General features: G+C 26.6%; 1 protein-coding gene across 1 annotated transcript in view; it reads right to left on the minus strand.

Annotated features, from left to right (window-relative positions):
- Window positions 1-400: 400 nt before the first annotated feature.
- LOC107456009 (nuclear RNA export factor 1) overlaps window positions 401-20,980 on the minus strand; it is a 41,997-nt gene continuing 21,417 nt past the window's right edge. The window contains exons 12-25 of the mRNA XM_071184678.1: window positions 17,348-17,457; window positions 15,586-15,622; window positions 15,438-15,503; window positions 14,464-14,528; window positions 14,306-14,366; window positions 11,479-11,516; window positions 11,324-11,391; window positions 10,114-10,229; window positions 9,638-9,680; window positions 8,764-8,836; window positions 6,718-6,778; window positions 6,508-6,641; window positions 5,625-5,685; window positions 401-4,060 (exon numbers count right to left, since the gene is read on the minus strand). Coding sequence (XP_071040779.1) covers window positions 4,010-4,060; window positions 5,625-5,685; window positions 6,508-6,641; window positions 6,718-6,778; window positions 8,764-8,836; window positions 9,638-9,680; window positions 10,114-10,229; window positions 11,324-11,391; window positions 11,479-11,516; window positions 14,306-14,366; window positions 14,464-14,528; window positions 15,438-15,503; window positions 15,586-15,622; window positions 17,348-17,457 — 984 coding nt within the window. The 3' untranslated portion in view covers window positions 401-4,009. The remainder of the gene's footprint in view (window positions 4,061-5,624; window positions 5,686-6,507; window positions 6,642-6,717; window positions 6,779-8,763; window positions 8,837-9,637; window positions 9,681-10,113; window positions 10,230-11,323; window positions 11,392-11,478; window positions 11,517-14,305; window positions 14,367-14,463; window positions 14,529-15,437; window positions 15,504-15,585; window positions 15,623-17,347; window positions 17,458-20,980) is intronic.

Here is a 20,980-nt window from a genome sequence, read left to right on the forward strand (position 1 = left end):
GTAATACTATTAAGGCTAAAACGACCTACTGTATGTGAATACGCAATATCAGCAAACGGGCGGTTTTTCGAATGATTAGAACCGCCAACTATCAATACATTATCATTCCACAGATTCGTCATCTCTGAGATCATTTAAAGGAAAGCTAAAAACGCCCCATTAATTCTGAATATGTAATATCCTCAGCAGGTGGGCGGTTTTTCAAATGATTAGAACTATTAAAACTTCATTAGAATTTAAAAAAAAAAATTAAGAAAATAAAGTTACATTTATTTGGGTGTAAATCTAGTTTAAGTAAAAAAATTTTAAAANGCCCAAAAAAGCACCTTTAAGTACTTTTTACAAACGCTACGCACCCTGTTTAAGTAAAAAAATTTTAAAAAAATGAAGAAGACTATAATTTAATAAAAATTTATTTTATTACATATAAATGTTTCATCGATAATCTTAACACTCTTACAACCATTTTTACATGAACATATCAAGATAATGAAAAACATCAAAACTTATTCCAGATTTTTAAGGTGACAGGACGTAGTTTCAAACTTTTCAGTAATCAGAGCTAATGAATATTTTCAGTGTGATTGACTCAGTATTTTTTTTTTTTTTTTTTAAAAAGGATGNTTTTTTTTTTTTTTTTTTTTTAAAAAGAGGAATTGGGAAGTATTTTTTTTTTTTTTATTTTTAAAAAAGGAATTGGGAAGTTTTTTTCCAATAATTATATACAAGTGCTTCCAAATAACTTGCAAATTATTTGTGTAAATGCTATCATTTTTGTACAGGATAAACATATAAATCAAGTTAACTAATAGTATTCATATGATACTAAATGAAACTCTTAATAATTCATTTCTATAACATTTATACACAATTAAAGCATAATTATACTAAGTATTAAATAACATTAAACTAAAAGAAGTAATAAATAAAGTTTGAAAAAATTTCTGAAAAATCTGAGAATATTCATACTTTAATCATGTACACAATGAAAGGTAGCGAAAATGTTCAGCATAAAAAAAATCTCTACTAAACTGTTATATTTTGGAAGATAAAAACACAGTTGCATTTCTTGAGGAATACATTTATATGTATGTTTAGAGGCAAAACTAGCAGACTTTAAAGTTTTTCACTTTGAATTATGCACATCTTTAAATCTATCTGACACCTATTATTATTTTTTTTAAATCCTTATAGTGTAAAAAATTATCAAAAAAAGATAAATTTATAAAAAGAAAAAAAGTTAAACATTGACTATTTATGTGCATTTTAAAAAAGAATGTGAGTTTTGCATCCTCCACACATATTATGTAAGCAAAATTGTTACATTTAAGTTTAAAATACTATGCAATTTAGCAAATTTTAGAGCAGAAAAATATTAATCAATTGATAAAAACTATATTACAGATGTCAAAGTATGAACACTATTGTAATGCTACTAAAGAGTACTTTCTTTTCAGTGGCTAAAATAATAAAAAATTATAAAATAAATTAGGGGGGGGATATTTTACTTCGTATAAGAGCTTTAACATTTCAATTTTTACATTATAATAAAATGTACACAAAATATTTTTTTCAAATACCAAAGCAGATGCATTACACTCTCTGCAGTTTATTTTAAATCTTAAAACATGTAAAATCTAAACAATCAAAGCCTGACTTTGATTGAAAAACAAAAGTACATAATCAATATACTTCTCATAACAAAACCAAATATATATTTATTTTCTAGAAATTGTCTCCACTCACACAATAACAAGACACACAAACCACTTATTCAACACATTCTCACATCCATTCATTCAATTTTAAAAAAAAATAAAATTAATAAATAAAAAAGCAAGCAACAATTTATTTCTAAAACAATATTTTGCATAAACATAAGCATTCTTTTATTTCACTGCAGTTGAAGATAATCATCCATTAAATTTGTGCACTGACTTCTTGCAGTAAAATGTCTTCTTCATGAACTCCATACTCACAGTATGGATTCTACTAAGTAAAGTATGGCATCCATACTTTGCTTTGGCATCCCATTTTGGCGATACCTCCAGCAAATAGCAGTTAACTCTAACTCCAGCCAATATAGTTAATAAGGAATATTATTGGCTCTCTAATAGTCTTATTTTGATTCTTGAAGTACACAGATCATTTCATTCGTGAATAGTAAATAAATATCGTAGTTACAGTGCACATCTTCATCACTTTTATTTATTATTTTTTTTTGCTTTACACATTCCAAGTTATCTTAAATCTAGAAGATTTAGGAAACTTTCATATGAATTCCATTTGATTGTTGCTTGCTTTTTAATAGTAGTTTGAAAGGAAAATTACTTTGATAATACATAGATTTTATACAAATTACATCATCACAGATAAATAGTCATAATTTAGAGAGATAAGAAATAAATGAAAATGCAGAACGGTTTCACACAATATTAGTTGAAAAGTTTTTTTTTAAATAGTTTACTTAAAGTAAACATTGAAGAAATACATAATTTTACTTTAGCACACACTGTCTGTAAGTGCCAAAAAATAACATACATTATAAATATAATTAATGACATAAATCTTATCAAACATGACATTGTTTAAAGCTCTTATATAACTTGAAAATACATTAATACTTCATTTCTTTACTTAAGTTCTTCTCTTTATATAAATTTTGCAACAATTAAATTCATTAAGAAATTGATAGAATTTTGAAGATAATTTTATTTATAGAACAAAAATTAAAAGCTTCCAGTTAATAGAATAATGTAACCAAGTCTTTCACTTAAAAAATTTTTAATGACATTTAGTCCTAATAGATGGGTACTTAATGGATACAATGACATTGATTTTTCTCACTCAAGAGAAAGAAATATTATAAAAGTTAATTTCCTTTTTAACGTAAAACATTAATTGCAATAGTATTTAAACAAGATTTAAATTTATATTCACAAAGAAATGGCATCCAAAAATAATTTTATTTAAATTAAATAATAATTATGCCACTTTGTCACAAAATTTTTTTTCATAATTTTAGTATAATATATTGAATGTGTTTAAAACAATCATTAAAAACCCATCTATTCAATAGGAAAAAAAAACATTTTTAATCTTTAAACTTAAAAAACTAACTTAATATTTCATTTAATTAAAAAAAAAAAAAAAAAAAAAATAAAANAAAAAAAAAAAAAAAAAAAAAAAAAAAAACTAGTTAAAAATTAACAGCATAAAAATTGAAGAAAAAAAAAAATTATAATCTCCATAGAGGTACCTGGATTGCTGATCGGCATGATTAATCCTGAGATCAGGCATAACAATTCATTTTAGCTTTATTACCTATGAAAATGATTGCCTTATTAAATAGATATTTTAAAATTACTAAATCATTCTACTTATAAATGCAGTTTCAGTTTTTTTTTCCTTGGAAGTTTTTGGATATTTACACCATTAAACAAAAATATTATTAGCTTTTATTTAATAAAAGAACAATTTTGGCTTTTTTTATCTCACTGTTATGGCAAAGAATCAGGAGGTGAAGAGACATTTAAAAGAGTGGTAGCTCTAGAATTCTGGGTACCTTATGCTTATTTTTCTGGGGTTTTCTTCGCCATAAATAAATTTCCGCTAAAAGCTCTGATTCAGCAATTCGGGTACTTACTAAAAATCAATAGGGAGAAGAAGAAAAAAAAGGCCACACGAAAAGGAAGTACATCAGTAACCCATCAATTATTGGAAATATTAAACATTTTTATGAAACACTTTCACTACCTTTCATTTCAAGAAAATAATAAATAAATAAAAATGCAGGATAAGATAAAATTTTATAGTTTTTTTTTTTTTGAAAAAAGGTATTATATACAAATATCTAACAATGAAATGATTTTAGCTTAATGTGGTTTTGCTTTCAGCATACGAATAAAAACTAGCACTTGCATATTTACTAAGATTTTATACAAATGAACTGAGTGCCGTATTTACAAAATGTTATGTCAATGTTCAGTCACACACACAACAGTTATTTCTATAGTTGCTCTGTTTTAATAAAAGCTTCAGGTGGAATTTTTCCTTCACTCTGAAATAATAATAAATAAAAAAATCACATAACAGTTATAATTAAAACTTGTTTTTAACACTTACCAGAAACCTTTTAAGGAGCAGAAAGTTTTTATCAAAAAATTTAGTTAAGAGAATTGTGGTTACCACATGCTCATGCACAACCACAATGAAGCAATTTGTTTATCGCATACCTGCCAACATTGGAGAGATAAAATATCAGAGATTTTACTAGCGACACTATTTAGGCTACGAGTAAAGTTTTGATACATCATGCATAATCATGTAAGTCAAAAATAGAAATTTAAAATTGAATATAAGCCCTTACATTAAGTGTGAAGTAAAAAATATGTATAGAAATCTTAATCTAAAGATTTTTTTAAATCATTATTTATAATAAATTTTACCTAATTTTGAGTTTACAACTACTAATGTTCAACTTTGTACCCTTGCAATTTTGAATATTCCTTATTATAACTTTATCACTGATGTTTATCAGAAATAAAGTGTTAGATTCATCAAACTATAAACTAGAATTAAAAAAGTAGGATCTGTAATATGATTTTTTATTATACTATTTGGCAAAATCCAGAATTTCATCATATACACTAACACCTTTATTAACTTACACACCGTTAATGAAGCCAGACATTTGTTAATCATGAAATATCAATGCATTATAAACAAATTTGTAAAACTGTATCAATTTATCCCTTTCAAAAAACAAAAAAAAAATTCAGGTTGTATACTATTAATTTTTATTACCTCCCATTATATTTACATATTGAGGTTCTTTAGAAATACTTTAAATTAGGCCAAAAAGAAAAAAATTAAGAATAAGCTAAGAATTACTCAAGAGTATTTTAATAAATATACCATGAAGCTACAAATTTAGATCCAAGAACTTTATATGCGTTGGAATAAATAACTTAAGCAGTATCATAATACGGATCCCTATCTATAAAGGATTGAACAAAAAATTTTATAAACATTTATGACTTTAAATTTCAGAAATTTTTACGTTTGGATTTCTCAAAGTTCGAAATATCTACTTATAGATCAAGATTTTTAGTACTCCCTCTCTCTTTCAAAAATTAGAACATTTTTGCAGAATTTCTTAAAGACAAAATTATCTTCAAAAAAAAAAAAAAAAAAATTTTCCACAAACTTTGTTTTAAAGCAATAAAAAGACTTACCTGGAATTTCATAAACACAGCCACCGCTCTTTGATAATCCCAATCATGTTCTTCTAAACATCTAAAATTATAAGGACAAGAGTAAAAAAAATATCAGTTTTGATCAGACAAAATTTTATTATAAAAAATTCTTAACAAATTAAACTGAAAATTTTATCCTGTGGCCAGGGTTTCCGCTACGGTAGCTTTTTTCGCAAAATGCGAAAAGACCCCTCAAAAATGATAAAATTCAACAAAGCATTTTCGCATTTTTGGTAAAGGATTTTACTAAATTCCATTTAAAAAAAACTTCAGCGAAAAACCATGACGCTAACATCTATGAAAAAAACTTGATCAAATTTGACTTTCTTTTCAGTGGCTANGTTTTAAAGCAATAAAAAGACTTACCTGGAATTTCATAAACACAGCCACCGCTCTTTGATAATCCCAATCATGTTCTTCTAAACATCTAAAATTATAAGTACAAGAAAAAAAAAATATCAGTTTTGATCAGAAAAAATTTCTTTATGAAAAATTCTTAACAAATTAAACTGAAAGTTTTATCCTGTGGCAAACTGACAAGTAACTCTCTCTAAGTAAGTGGTAAAAAGTGGAACAACCTCATGGAGTAATGTAAGATATGTAGATAAGTATAAGCCAAGAAAAAAAATCTTATCGATAAAAACCCACACAAATTTTGAACTATTTGACCTAATCAAGTCATCTGTTTTGACCATTTCTATATAAAAAATATATAGAAAACAATACTTCACTTGTCTAGACAGCAATGAAAGAAGTGTACATGGTAATAGTCGGATTTAGTATTTTTTTTTTAACAATATCATAATTTTCTATAATTACAAAATCAAAATTTAATATCCTCTTTAACTTAGATAACAATATTAAAGTTTCTCTGTTTGAATTAGGTCTAGCACTCATTACTACATATTAATAGGAGGAAGGTTTATGGTATCTTGTTGGAAAAAAAAAAAGTTTTTTTTTGGAGGCCTGGGTTTTGACAACTGTTTAGCTTCATTTACTACACCATGTCAATAGTTATTAAATAATTAATACTACTAGCAAATACAAATTGACTCATTGAACTGGCATTCATAGCTCTTGTTTTATTTTCAATAATAAAAGAGTGTTGCAGCTTTTTTATTTTCCTTGACAACAGTGTTGAAAAACACACTCAAGCTAAAGAAAATCACATTAAAGCTTGCAAGATGACTTATCAAATGTAGTCAAAGATAGATTTAAAAAAATATATATATATATATAACTTTCATACTTTGTTGAGAAATCTAAGTTCATCCCTGTTTGTTTAGTAAGCTCCAATACCATCATCTGCTTTTCTACAGGATTTTTCTCCTCAGTAGATGGAGCAGGACTGGGAGATGGGGTGGGAGCTGGAACTTTGAAAGCCTGTGAATATATCAATGCCATTAGAGAAAACAGTTTACTTAGCAAATTAACAACCAATTTGTAAAATAATTTGTACCTTTTCTTGCTGGTCTTGGTTTGCAGGAGCAATGTATAGTGTTTCATTGATTATAGCAATGCTAAAAAATATAACAAGACATTTAAGACACTAATGAAAAGATATCAATTTTAAACACAGCACAACATTTTAATCTCAGAACAAATTTTTTTTTTCCTTTGCTTTTGCGAAATAAAATGAAGTTTTGTACTAATGTCTAACAAATCTGTCATGCCTGTTAAATACTTTTTCTGAACAATTAGTAACATCACATACTGAATGACTGAAATGAAGCCACTTTGATTCATTCAATATCAAACTCAATTCTTTTAAAAACAAGTAAAATAAACAAATATACAAAATCAACAACATTTCAAAACTCAAATCTACGATGTCCAAACAAAAATCATGTCACCGCTATTTAAAACAAGTTAATTCTATCTTATAACATTCATATATTTTAAAAATTAAACTTTATTTTTAATAAAAGATAATATAATGAAGTATAAAGCTTTCCCTTTAGAAGTTATCAAATTTTATTGTTCTAATGCTATGCCTAAAAGTATGATATTTTAAAATATCCTATAGTGCGCCTTCGGACAGATGGAGGTGGCCCACCTTGGGACATAAATATGCATAATTAATCTTTGTTAAATTAAAAATAGATTTTTAACAAAAAGATATGGTGCATGCAAAGTATTTTTAAATTTAAATAATCTGTGTTTATTAATAGTTATTATTTCTTATTTTAGGAACTCATTAGACTTAACTAATGAAAAGAATTAGAAGCAAAAAGTATAAAAATAAAGCAGCAGTTCGTGCTAACAATGTTGAAAAAGCTGCTGCAAATTTTATCAGGGGAAATGACTTATAAGAAAGCTGCTGAATTCTACAGTATTAGTAAGACCACTCTGAGCAGCCATTTTATTTCCTTTAAAAAAAATAGATCAGCCAAATTCTAACTTTAAATACATTTTAAATATGTAGAGTCGCAAAATACTCACAGATGAGGACGAAACAAATTATGGTACAATATATGTTACAAGCCTCGAAGGTACCATTAAGGATTAACAATATGTGATGCAAGTGCACTTACATATGAGTGTGCTTCGCCAAACCAAATGAACATTCCTCTAAACTAGGAGAATGGAAAAAAAAGTTCTTGGAAGATGAGGATTTAATGCTCTCAGAATTAATGAGAAATACACCCAGAAGAAAACTGGTAATTAGTGATTTATGCAATGAACAGTGAAAGTGACAACAAAATATTAACGATAAGAAAAAAGTTCATCTAAAAAAAATTAGTGAAACAAGATTACATATTATTTTGCACACATCAAATTTGCTAGTATAAGACCTGTCGTTGTCTTTGTAGGTTGCGTTGAAAGAGTTGATGAAGATGAGTATCAGTTTTGAGAAGAGTGAATCAATCTGCAACATTTATTTATCCCAAAAAAGAAGACAAATTATACAAAGATTCATATGACATTTTGTTAAAACTTAAGCAGAGTAAAGCTTTGAATGCTCTTTAGGTTTGATATTTGATTCTGAACAATTGGATTTGCATACAAGAAGTTGAAACTAACAAAATAAAACTTTATAAACAAAATAAAAAAAATTTAAATTATCTAGTTATACTATTTTTAGAAAATTTCTACTGAACTTTTTGCATCTTTTTAACTGTCCCAAGGTGCCCCACTAGGAGGTACACCTTGGGACAAGGTAACTAAATTTTTTGCTTGACAGATACAAAATCAAAACCCAGTTAAAAATGTTTTCAAACGTTACAAGAATACTAGGTAAAATTAACTATAATTGAAAAAAAAAATGTCCCAGGGTGAGCCACTCTCCCCTATATATTAGCATGATAGATGTAAAATTCGATAAAAAAAATTAAAAAAATTTCCCATAGATAAAATTAACGATAAACACAGTTTAAACCAGATTCGAAGGATTTACACAATATTTTGAGTGTAAGAATAAATTAAAATACATTTTTAATTTTAGAAAAGAATGTTTACTTACAGAAATTAAAAATGTAAAATAATAAAGAAACAAAATACACACCTACTACTATGTGGCACAACAATGAATGTTCTGTTGAAGGTTTTTAATACAGCATTGTTGATGTCTGCTCCAACTAAAACAGAAAATAAAATCATTGGAAAATAAAAGAGGAAACTGATATAAACAAAGAATACCAAAATGATCATTGAACACCATTACAAAATGTATGGCTATGTCTTTGTAGATTATAGATTAATTTTACCTACTAGTAAGTTTACGTATCCCTACACTAATTTATCAGTTTTTCACAAGTTTGTTTGCAATACGAGAATCAAAATTTTATAAAAAAAAATATGGCGTGCAATTTGTAACACCTTTTTCTAAATTAGTTATTCAAATCACAACGCCTAACTTATGACACTAGTTTATTTGTAATCAGAATATAAAAAAAGAAAATTGCAGCAATATGAAAAGTGACATATGGTTAGCAAAAAATGTAAACATAAATTTCACATTATAGGCAAATTAAGACAATGAATTATGAATTTATATTAATATGGATGTAAATAGCGTTAAGCGATTAATAAATTTATAAGTTTAACAATTATGGAATTAAAACTTTCAGTAAACAAGAAAAATTTTAAACTCTGCCAATCAGCTAATAATCAAGGAGGATAAGCTGCATCATTCTGTAGAAAATTTGTTTTAGGGCACACACAGCACTTTTTGGTACCTCTTGTCTTAAGGCCACTGTAATATAGTTTTCCTAGTATATTTTCCTGGATAAGGTAAGAGCTTTTTGAATATTTCCAACCGATATTTATAAATTTTGACAATGTACAATAATTTTATAATATTTGTTTTGACAATTTTGAAACAAAAGGAAAACAAATAATGAATTTAAAGTAAAACAAATAATGTGAATGAAGCATACCTTCTTTGAAGACTCCAGTTACAGCAAAACTCATTAAGGAAGGCTGAAAAATATGTTTCTATAAATATTGCTGTTTGAAAAATGAATATGGATATACATATATTTCAGTATAACATACAACTATATATGCACGAAAAAAAGAAGAAAAAAACTGCAAAAATAAAAAAAACACAAATATTTTTAAAATTTGAAAAAATATATACATTCTAAATATTACATCTTAATTGCTTTGTCTCTAAAATTTATAAGACAAGTTAATATCATTGATCCTCACACAAAGAAAAAATAATGATAACCAATTGATATAAAAACTGCATTATCTGTACGCTAGAGAGAAGGAAAAAATTTCTGACCTTACGATATACAATTCCTTAAGCAAAGCCTGCTTATTGATGTGGTTAAAAATATAAGAATGATAAAATAATTTACAAGAAAATGTGCTTAATTAAGTAAAAAACAAGTTTGAAATATCTTACTGATAAATGAAAAATGTCCACACTGAATGAAGTTGGGTCATGCATGGTTTGCGGCATCTCAGACAAAGTGGATACAATACTCAATTTACCTTGTTTAAGTAACTTGAATCTTTGCTCTAAAAGAAAAAGTTACGAGCAATGTAAAAAATTTTTATTTAGGAAGTATATATATAAAATTAACATTGATAACATAATATTTATCCCTCCCACGATTTTACTTTTAATTATTTTAATTTTCCATTAGTAGGCAGACTCAAATAACTTAGTAGCCACTTTTTCTTCAAACCTAAAGATTCAGAGATCGATAGATTCAACATTTTCATTTAATAGCTGCATTTTGCATGGATTAAATTATATTAGAAATTATCCACAGCTATAAAAAGTTAATTCAACAATAAAAGATTGTGTTAAAATAAGAATATCTAGAAAGGCCAAATTCATTTAATGTATTCATATAACTTGGAAATTTTGGAATTGTTGAAGCATTCTCCGTCCAAATGAATCTTTCCACCACAAATTAATGGATTCAGAAGGATCAAAGTATAGAATGGAGACATTGAACATTTTATTATAAATTCTGCTTTCTAGAATCTTTTGGCATAGATGTACTTTTATCATTTAACGATCTTGAAAAAAAAAAAAAATCAAAATGATGGAAAAAGAGACTGGTTGCTCATTTAATTTAAGTCACCACTTTTTTTGGTGACTCTTTCAGTAAGTAAACTTAAAATCCCTAAGTATGGGGCTAAGTTATTATTCTTGTTATGAAATTGGAAAACTTTCTCTTGAATAGCAAATAGTTTAAACTAGATAAGAGGGATTAGGACCCAATAACTAAGGGCTAATATTTTTCAGAAAAAACATGTTTAGATACAATAGGAACTTATATTAATTGTCTTATAAATCTAATTGTCTGAACACATTTATTTTGGTTCAACTCATGGTTGTACCCAGTAAACAAAATACATTTAATTTAAACACAGATAGAAAGGGTGAATGAAACATTTATCCATAAGTCCTTCATATTTTGGCAAATAAAAGCAGNACTGCTTTAAGCTAAATATTCCGCAGGATGTGCCCACTTAAAGCTTGGGGGGGGGATTTAGAATTTGCCCAAGAGCTTGGGGGGGATGGGGGCCACTGAATAAAAGTATTTATAGTAGTGCAGTGATGAACTTTTCAAATAATTTCTCATATAAACTTTACTTACCTGTTTCAGTAACTTTAAGTAAATTTCTATTGTCATGATAGTACGCAGATAAGCAGCCACCACTATTTCTGCATTAAAAAAAAATAAAGAAATTAATAAAAACAATTGTTGAACATTAATTAAGAAATAAATATAAGGATCAAGTAATGACTTACTTATGTGAATGTCTTGCTAAACTAAGTGAAAAGTTAGCCTAAAAATAATCAGGAAAAAAAAAATTAGCAAATTTTTAAATTTTAATAAACTTATAGCAAGTTTGAAAAAATTTGATAATTTAAAACCTTCATTGTTATTCTGATAAGTCTAAAGTTATAAACATAGCCAAATTTTTAAATAAAAAATAAGCAGTTTAAAATATATAATTATGCACACTAATAAATTTTTTTCCTTTTCCTATTGTTGAAAGTTCTTCATAAATACATTAGTAAAATGCAAAATAATTTCTAAAGACTTACATGATTGTGATAAAATAACTAGTTTCTGACAAAGAACTCTTTTCCTCATTTTATTAGTCACCATTATTAGTTTATTAGTCACACAATTTTAAAGACATTTAATATTAAGTGGCTCATTCTATTTTTCTATTATTTATTTAATAATTACTTTATTTAATTATGCATATTTAATTAAAATAATTAATTTAATTATTATTTAGAAAGGCAATAAATTTTATTTTTTAGATTTAAATAAAATTTTTTTTAAATAAAAGTATATTCAGCAAAACATTATCAAGATTNGAATGTAAGTTTTGAATATATTCCCTTCCAGTTTCTCTGATGTTGTAACACTTACATATACTAATAGTCATTGTTAGAAAAACAGTCACCTTTATAGTAACATGAATATGAAACTAGATATACGATTTTGAAAATGAGAAAATACAAACTGGGATATTGAATTTTTAAAACGCATAAATACAAATCATGATTCATAATTTTTAGATCGCATAAATACGAATCATGATGCGTAATCTTTAGATTGCATAAATAATTTTGCATAATTTTGGAAATATGATGCATAATTTTCAGAATGCGTGAATGCGAATCCCAATGCCTTATTTTAAAATCACGTATAAATACGAAAATCAATGTTTCATATTATAAACCGCATGAGCAAATCAAGACATTGAATTTTAAACTTGCGTGAATACATAGGTTTTTAAAAAGGCGTAAATACGAATCACAATATCGGATTTTCAAATCTCGCAAATAAGAATCGCAACGTACAATATTCAAATCGCGTGAATAAGAATCGCAGCAGGCAAGTATGAAAAGCTATGTTTGATATTAAAATCATGCGAATAAGAATCGAGATATTAGCAGATTCCAGGCTTGGGACCTCTAAAAGGCTTGTCAGAAGCAGCGTCGTTTGAACTACAAAAATCGGATCTATTTGGAGGGCGGGTAAAAAATTCGGAAAATCTTATCTGCTGCATGTAACAGGGGAGGAAATAGCTAAAATAAGTAAAAATGAGAAAGGATTGGTAGCTATGTAGTGTGAATTTTCCGTTTCTCTTTGAAAATTGGTGAATTTTCTGAAAAAGCGGAATACTTATAAAAAAAAGTGAAATTTTTAGAAAATCTGAAGTTTTGATTTAAAAAAAGCTGAAATTCAAGAGATAAAAGCGAAAAAAGCGGAAATCCGCTAAAAAGCGGAAAAATCTCATCCCTGTATATATGTGTGTGTGTGTATGTGTGTAAAATAATTTTTAAAGACTTTACATGATCATGATAAAATAGCTAGTTTCTGACTAGTTTCTGTTCTGATTCAATAGCTAGTTTCAAAAACTCTTTTCTTGATTATATTAGCCACCATAAATAAAATTATTATACACTATTTTAAATATATCATATACTGAATGGCTCATTCTATTCCTTAAATTAATAATTACTTCCCTTACTTTACTATAAATAATTATGTAAAAAAAAATTCAATTCAAAATAAGAATTAATTTAACTATTACTTAAAGGTTATTGAGTATATTTTTTAGATTTAAATAAAAGTTATTTATGAAAGGTTATCCAACAAAACATTAAGAAGATTAATATTATTGACCATACCAAATTTATAAAGACATGTAAAGAATTAAGTAAGCTAAGAAAACATTAATAAGTTCATATTAAAAATGTAAATTAGTGAACAGCCACAAAATTTTTTTCAATAAAATTGTAAATTTTTTTTCTTCTTCATAATTTTAATACGTTAATACAATGAGTAATGAAGCTAAACATTTTTTGTCAGAAGTAAATTATTAGATGGTCTATAAAATCCTATTTCACAAAATCTGATATTTTCTTTCTATATTAAGGAAAGAAATTGGCAACGTTCAGTTGGCCAGCTAATCGGCAAAAATTCTGCAAAATAATTGGCACTTTCATACCATAGGGACCAATGGTATGCCCAAATGGTGGTTGAATAAATTGAGAAAAACGTTGAATAAAACAATGTGAAAACCCGCCTTCTGTATAATATGAGATAAAAATAGACAGGGTAAAAAGAAAATGAACATGGAAAAGAGAAAATGATCTTTCAAAAAATACCCAATAAAAAAAGCACCTTTAAAAAACGCACACAACTAGTATAAGACAACTGCAAATTTAATAATTCATAATTTAGTAAGATTATATTGTAAATGTTGGTATGCATTAAACACACACTTTAACAAATATATAACACAACCCTTTTTTTTTAAAACTCATTATTTTTATTTCCCATTTCAGATTATTTTTTTTGTTGACATTTTGTTAAATGTTCAAAAATTTTTATGAGTTTTTCAAATAAAAGCATAGTTTTTCAGATAGGATATTTACACTAGAAACATTTTCACACATGATTTTACAACACAAAAATATCAACATACAGAATATTATTGCAAAATTGTTAGTTATGGACGAGAGAAAATAAAGACCAGAAAATTAAAAAAGAGAGAATATAAGAAAAGCTTGTTAGAAATTTCTTTCAACGCATAAAAATATTACAAACCTGATCATGATAAGCATCAAGAAGCCTGGATCTATCACCGGAGTCATAAATGGTATAATACCTGTAGTTGAAAAGTTAAAAAAAAATTATTTAAAAAAAAAATGACTAAGTAAAGATATATTTTTCACTCAGATATTTTAATCATTGAGTATACATACTGGTCCAAAAATTGTATCACCAAGTCTTTGTGAGTAGAATTTCCACTTTCTGCAAAGAAACATTTCTGGAAGGAAAGGGAAAAACAAATATAAGTCTTAAAAAGAAAAAAAGAGTCTAGCAAATTAAAAATTCCTTTATTAACCAGAACAATTCTAAGAAATGCACACAAGTACATCAGTTAACAAATTAGTGGGTTTATTGATGGTGGACAAAAAAACAATAAAATTTAAAAAGCAAGAAAAATAAATTATATGCATCAATTTTTAAAAAAAAAATCAGTCATATATGATAGTGCAATACAATACCAGGATACATCCGTATATTAATACACCTACAAATCAAACAGCTATGTTTAAATGTTCCTGAAATTTGAAAGTATTCAAAACCAAAGGCTATATCAAGAAACATCTATAAACCTTGTATAAATTAACAACTTTAAACAGGGTGCGTAGCCAGATTTTCAACAAAAAATAAGCACTTTTTGAGCACTCAAACAATACTTTTAATCACTTTCCAAAAAAAAAAGTGTAGTAGTGATGAAAGTTATTTTTTCTATTGTTTAAAGTTCTTAATTTAAGAACATAAAATCAATATAATTCAAAATTTTTTTTATGAACTTCCTATAATCGTCATAAAATAACTCGTTTCTGATAAATATTGCAGAGAAATGCATTTTTCATAATTTAGAACGACACAGCAAAAAAAAAAAAAACTAAAGATCAAGCACTTTTTACAAACCCCGAGTGAAAATAAAAACATATTTAAGGGATTTTAAAAAACTTAAATAAAAAAATAAGCACTTTTTGAAAACTCTATGCACCCTGTTGAACTTTGGTTTGAAAAATACAATAAAAAGGCCACTAATATGAACATTTTTCTCTTCTTTGATGTTCTAATTAGATAAGACTTTTTGATGTAGTAATTAGAAAACATCCTGTTTATCACGAAAATAATTTAATTTGTTAATACATACCTTTGATTCCGGACACGTTTCTACACCAAGATCGAAGCCAATTGGAGGAGGTAGTTGATGTCCATCCTTTTTAAAAAAACAAAAGAGTATACAACACAAAAAAGATTAACACAGCTGAAATATAAATTGTAACTAAGTTTCAACTTACCAAACTTAACAATCTAGGGAAACGTTCTCGAGCTGCACTGTAAACAAAATTACAATTATAATGATAGTGATGCACAAATCTCAAGAGTCATATATCAAGTATTTGAAATTGGACCAGATATATAAATTAAAAGCAAAACTGTGATTAAGATTTTATCATGCTTTAAAAATTTAAAAAGCAATTTAGGTAAATAGTTAAAAGAATAAAAGGAAAAAAAGTGTCTGAATAAAGGATAGCTTGTTCACAAATCACTGGTCCACCACACAGACAGCCAAACTTTCCATCGAGCAATTATTCATGTTCTGAAAGTAGACTATAATCGGTAAAAAAATTAAACGCATCTCAATGGAAGAAAGTAATTCAATAAAAAGGTTTTAGCCTTGTAAATTACCACAACATAATTTTTTTGGTTTACTAACTTTAAGTGTAACCAAATTTATCTAATTCTGTTTTTTTAATTTCGTCATTATTCAAAAGATGCTTGGCTACATAATCTATTAAAAACTGTAAACAAAACACATGAACATGGGTGCCACCCAAAAAAATTTCCACTTATTTTTTTGATTAATTAACATGGTCTAGCATTGTTTACCAGAATCTCCAAAAAATTATAGCTGAATGCAAAATGCACCTTTCCAGCTAAAAAGATAAACAATATTTTTTTCTATTTTATTACTTCATTATTTTTTTTTTTTACAACTAACAAAACAAAAATAAATTGCAGCTAACCTTGTTTATCTTTTCACACTAATCACCGATATAAACCACTTATCTTTTTCTGAAAGCCACTCATTTCTCTATTTTCCCTTTCACCATTATATTTTTTCCCCTAACTCTATAAATTTCTTTTCTTTTTTAAAAAATAATAATCGTAATTTAACATAAGACTAGCATTTCAAAACATCAGGGAAAAGTGTAAACTAAATCAGATTTATATTGAAAAATAGTACAAATTTTGTTCACACAAGCACATGTTTAAGTTCAATCCTATTCTTTTATTGCAATGTGACATTATTTGATCATATGCAATAAATAGCATTTTCATTAAAATTTATTTTAATTTTAAAAGAGAATCTCACATTTTTAAAGAAATTAAAAAAAAAAAAACAATTGAAAAAACAATTGAGAAAGAGATATTAATCGATGGGATTTAGTCCACTGATTTTTTTCTTCTTCTCAAGACTCGGGACTGAAGAGTGGCACCCAGGCACATGAATATAAATCAATAAGTGCTACTTAAAAAAAAAAACTATTTTAGAAATAAAAAAAAAGGTTCATTTTAAGGCAGATTTTCAAAAGGAGTATTACAATAACATACAACAATGTCCATTTTAGACTTTAAATTAATCATATACCTGAAATGTCATATATTTATTATTTGATTTATTATTGTTTTTTTTTATAATATAGAAATAATAGTCTTAAAAAAATTTGTATCGAAACAAAACTTTGCTTTAAAATTTTTTTATTTTATCCTAAACTTAGAAGAGACTTACATTACAAACTTACATTATATAAATTAAGTATTTAATTATCTTTAAAAAAAAATTTCCAAGAATAAACAAAGACCAAATTACTAATTCTGAAAAAAATATAATGTATCTGTCGCAAAAGTTTGGCAATCACTAATTTTTAAAATATTCCATAGGATATGATTCTATACTCAATTGATCAATGTATTTCAATATCAGAAATTATTTGCCTGCCTAACAATGTAACGGAAGACAAAAAATACATAAGACTGAAGACAATTTAAGATTACCTGATATAAGAATTTTTACTCTTAAATTCATCACACAAAGGATTACCATCTAACACCAATTCAATTATCTCCATTCCTTTTATGGAATTTAAGTCATCTGCATTCTTAATCTAAATAGTATAAAAAGTTTTTTTTTACATAGATATATTTACATATATATCAATACATAACTTAGGAAAAAGTTTGAAATACTATGTATTATTTTTAACAAAACAGGACCTCAATTCAATGTAACTGCCTGGCAAATTTTAAAAGTAATGTAAGTGTAAACAGTGTGTATTTTAACAAAAAGCAAAAAAAAAAAAAAAAANAAAAAACATATTGTAAAAATTAAAATAATTTCATAATTATATGAAAGAAAAGAACCAAATTTTAAACTCTTTCCCATCTAAGATGAAAACTTAAGGCGTGAGACAATTAGCACATTAATCTTAGCTAGCTGAAATAATAATAAAGCTATATTTCATAAAAATGTACTAAAAGAGGATTAAAAATGACCTTGAATTTATTTTCATTGAAGGGAAATAAATTTTTTTTTTTTTTTTTTTTTTGGTGATTGATCTAAGAATNTGAATGTTACCTCAAAACCAAAAAAAAAAAAAAAAAATCCAAAAAAAGTCTGCTGTAATCTTTTGAAAACCCCTCTCTTTGAACAATGGATAGTAATGATTATTACACTCATTTAGTCAAACACTAAATAAATATCAGTTACATATGCAGACTTATGGACTAAAGAATTATCATAAGTTCATGAATCTATTCAATGGTTTGAATAGGTTCATGAACTTATTCCTGTTAATTATCGCAAAGATCAGTTTTTAATCAATGTTTCTCAAGACCTTGCTTCAGGGCAGGAGAAACAAAGAACCTCTTAATATTTCTCTTTATTGTTCATATTTTTTTTTTTTAACAAATCGTACACAAGAGATGTTTTTAAACTATTCAGATGAAACTTCCAACAACAAGAATTCTTTTTTTTGTTGAAGTTATACTTCTTATGAGACTTCCAACAAGGTTGCGCTAAGCGTTTAAAGCTGTATTTTTATTGGCCGGGAAATCATGTGGTTGGATCTTGTTTTCCCTTATTCATTCCCATTTTGTTTTGGTTCTCACTGGCATAAAAATAATAAAAGTCATAAAAGTAATGTTTTTCTATAAATATTTCTTTAGTTTGTTTTGATACACATATAATTTAATAGGGTAGTATTTTTTATTTTCAAATTTAGTGGATAACAATTGTAAAAAATGAGTGAAAACAATCCCACGGACAACGCAAGGTATTTAAGGTTATGTCAAGGTACGTCTCTTGTGAATATCAATTGATTGTTAGGTTTTCTCTTTTGAAATTATATTATGACGCATTCACATACATTATTAATACAAATACATTTTCCAGGGCGAGACGATGAGGAAACCACAAGCACTTCCACAGGTTCAAGAGGTCCACAAGGGAAAAATGCACAATGTTACCGTGATTACAGAGCACAGAACCGAGTGGAGAAGGAAAAAGAGTCGTTGAATAGAACTAGTGATCATTCTACGACTGCTGATTCTTCTACAATTAACGCCGCAGGTTGCGAAGTTTAACTTCTTCCTCGCTGAGGGACTCCATGCACTATTTTTTTTTAAAAATAGTTTGTTAATCTAATCAAGTTTTACTGTTAGTAACAAGCATCATATAAATTTTTGTAAAACATGAAATTAACTATTCATTAAAATTTCTCATGTTAAGCATAAGGGGCAGTATCATTTTTCAAAGTTCTAATTTAAATAATTAAAAATATGAAATTAATTTCCACACACAAATTTTTTAAAGGCAATTGATATGGAAAAAAATTCCGATTCAATAAAGATGACGCAGATTTGAGTTTTTGGATTTTTCCAAGAACGTAAATCAGGCTTTATATATACACTGTAGAATAATATGCATAAAATAATAGGAATTAAATATTATGTACCTTGTTATTTTTTAGAATTAAGGATTTCAATTGTTTACAGGCAGGAACCAATGAACTCAAAGGATCTATTGTATATAACTTATTATCAGTTAAATTCAAAACCTCAATCTGAAAAAGAGAAAAATCATGAAAATTTAATATGCTAAAAATTATCTACTCATCTACTAAGAATATCACACCTTTAGAATAACTAATTCAAGAAAAAGCTTAATTCTTACTACCATTGTGATATTAGATTTTAAAATTTCATGAATATGAACCTCGATAATGGATTTTAAAAATGCGAAAATACAAATGGCAATGCTAAATTTTTAAAACAAGTAAATACGAATCACAATGCATAATTTTTAAATCTGGAGTATAGAAATCTCAACGTGGAAGTTCTTAAAGAAAGTATAAATAAGAAAATCGATATTTGATAATACAAGCATGAATAGCAACATTAGGTTTTTAAAAAACGTAAATATTATAGATAAACCAAATATCACAGTATAGGATTTTTAAACCCCAGAATAGGATTAACTACGAATAACTTTTAAATCTTGCGAATACAAAAAATCGACGTTTGATATTAAAATTGCATATTAGCAGATTCCAGAGCAGTTCCAAAGAATCAAAACGGCGGAAATCCTGGAAATGGCGCGAATTGGAGGAAGAATCAAGTATATGTGAACTTCTTGTTAACGGAAGTCAGTTTAAGTTTCAAAATCTCTTCGGATTATAAGTTTTCTGATTTGCGCACGTCTTTGAACTAATGATCTTGGGATCTGCCTAATTCTGTGATGTTCACGAAAAAGTAAAAAATCAAACTTCTAATTTTTAGACCTGGAAGAACGGTACGAAAAAATCTGAATTCCAGGCTACAATCACTCCTGCATAAGAAATAACAATTGATATTTTAAAGTTTCCTTTACATAAAGTTTCAAACAGACAAGATGAATATTTACAACAAAAAAAAAAATTAAACTTCAGAAATAAATTTTACATCCAAAAATAGTTAGCAGGGCTTTAAAAAATTTTTTTTTTTAACAATCTGCGTTTAATCATCTTGCAATACATTATTTTCTGCAATTGTTTTATTTTTTGAACACAAATCAAAAACATCATAAAACAAAATCTAAATATTCAACTTTCTTAGAATGAAAATATTTAAACTTTTCTCTTTTACAATTNAGCAATATTGTTGGACATTAAGGCTTTTTTTAATTTTTTGTTTGCTTCTTCAAGTAATGTATCAATAATTGTTGTGGAATCCTTGACTTCTTTCTTTGCAGTTTTTAATTTGTCTTCTAAAATGGAAATATCCATTTTAGACTTTTTAAGCATGCTCTTAGTTTCTCTTCTAGTTCAGCTTCTTTAAGCTCTTCTAGCTTTTTTTCTTTTTCAATTCTATCTTTTTCCTTCTTTAATTCTAGATAAAGATTATAGCTTTTGTAAGCAACACGTGCTAAACATAACAACTTTTCTGAGATTGGAACCATTTCAGGCTTATTATCATATGCTTTTAAAGCATCAGCTACAGTCAAATGTGCATTCAGCATTCTAGAAGACATAGACGCTCTCTCTTCTGATAATATTCTACCAGATTTGGAAAAAGCTCTTTCAACATCTGCGCTTCTATGAGCAAGTGTCAATACTGCTGTAATAATATTTTTAAGATTCATATATTTAACAC

Source organism: Parasteatoda tepidariorum, chromosome 8, assembly GCF_043381705.1.
Source record: "Parasteatoda tepidariorum isolate YZ-2023 chromosome 8, CAS_Ptep_4.0, whole genome shotgun sequence".
Classification (NCBI taxonomy): domain Eukaryota; kingdom Metazoa; phylum Arthropoda; class Arachnida; order Araneae; family Theridiidae; genus Parasteatoda; species Parasteatoda tepidariorum.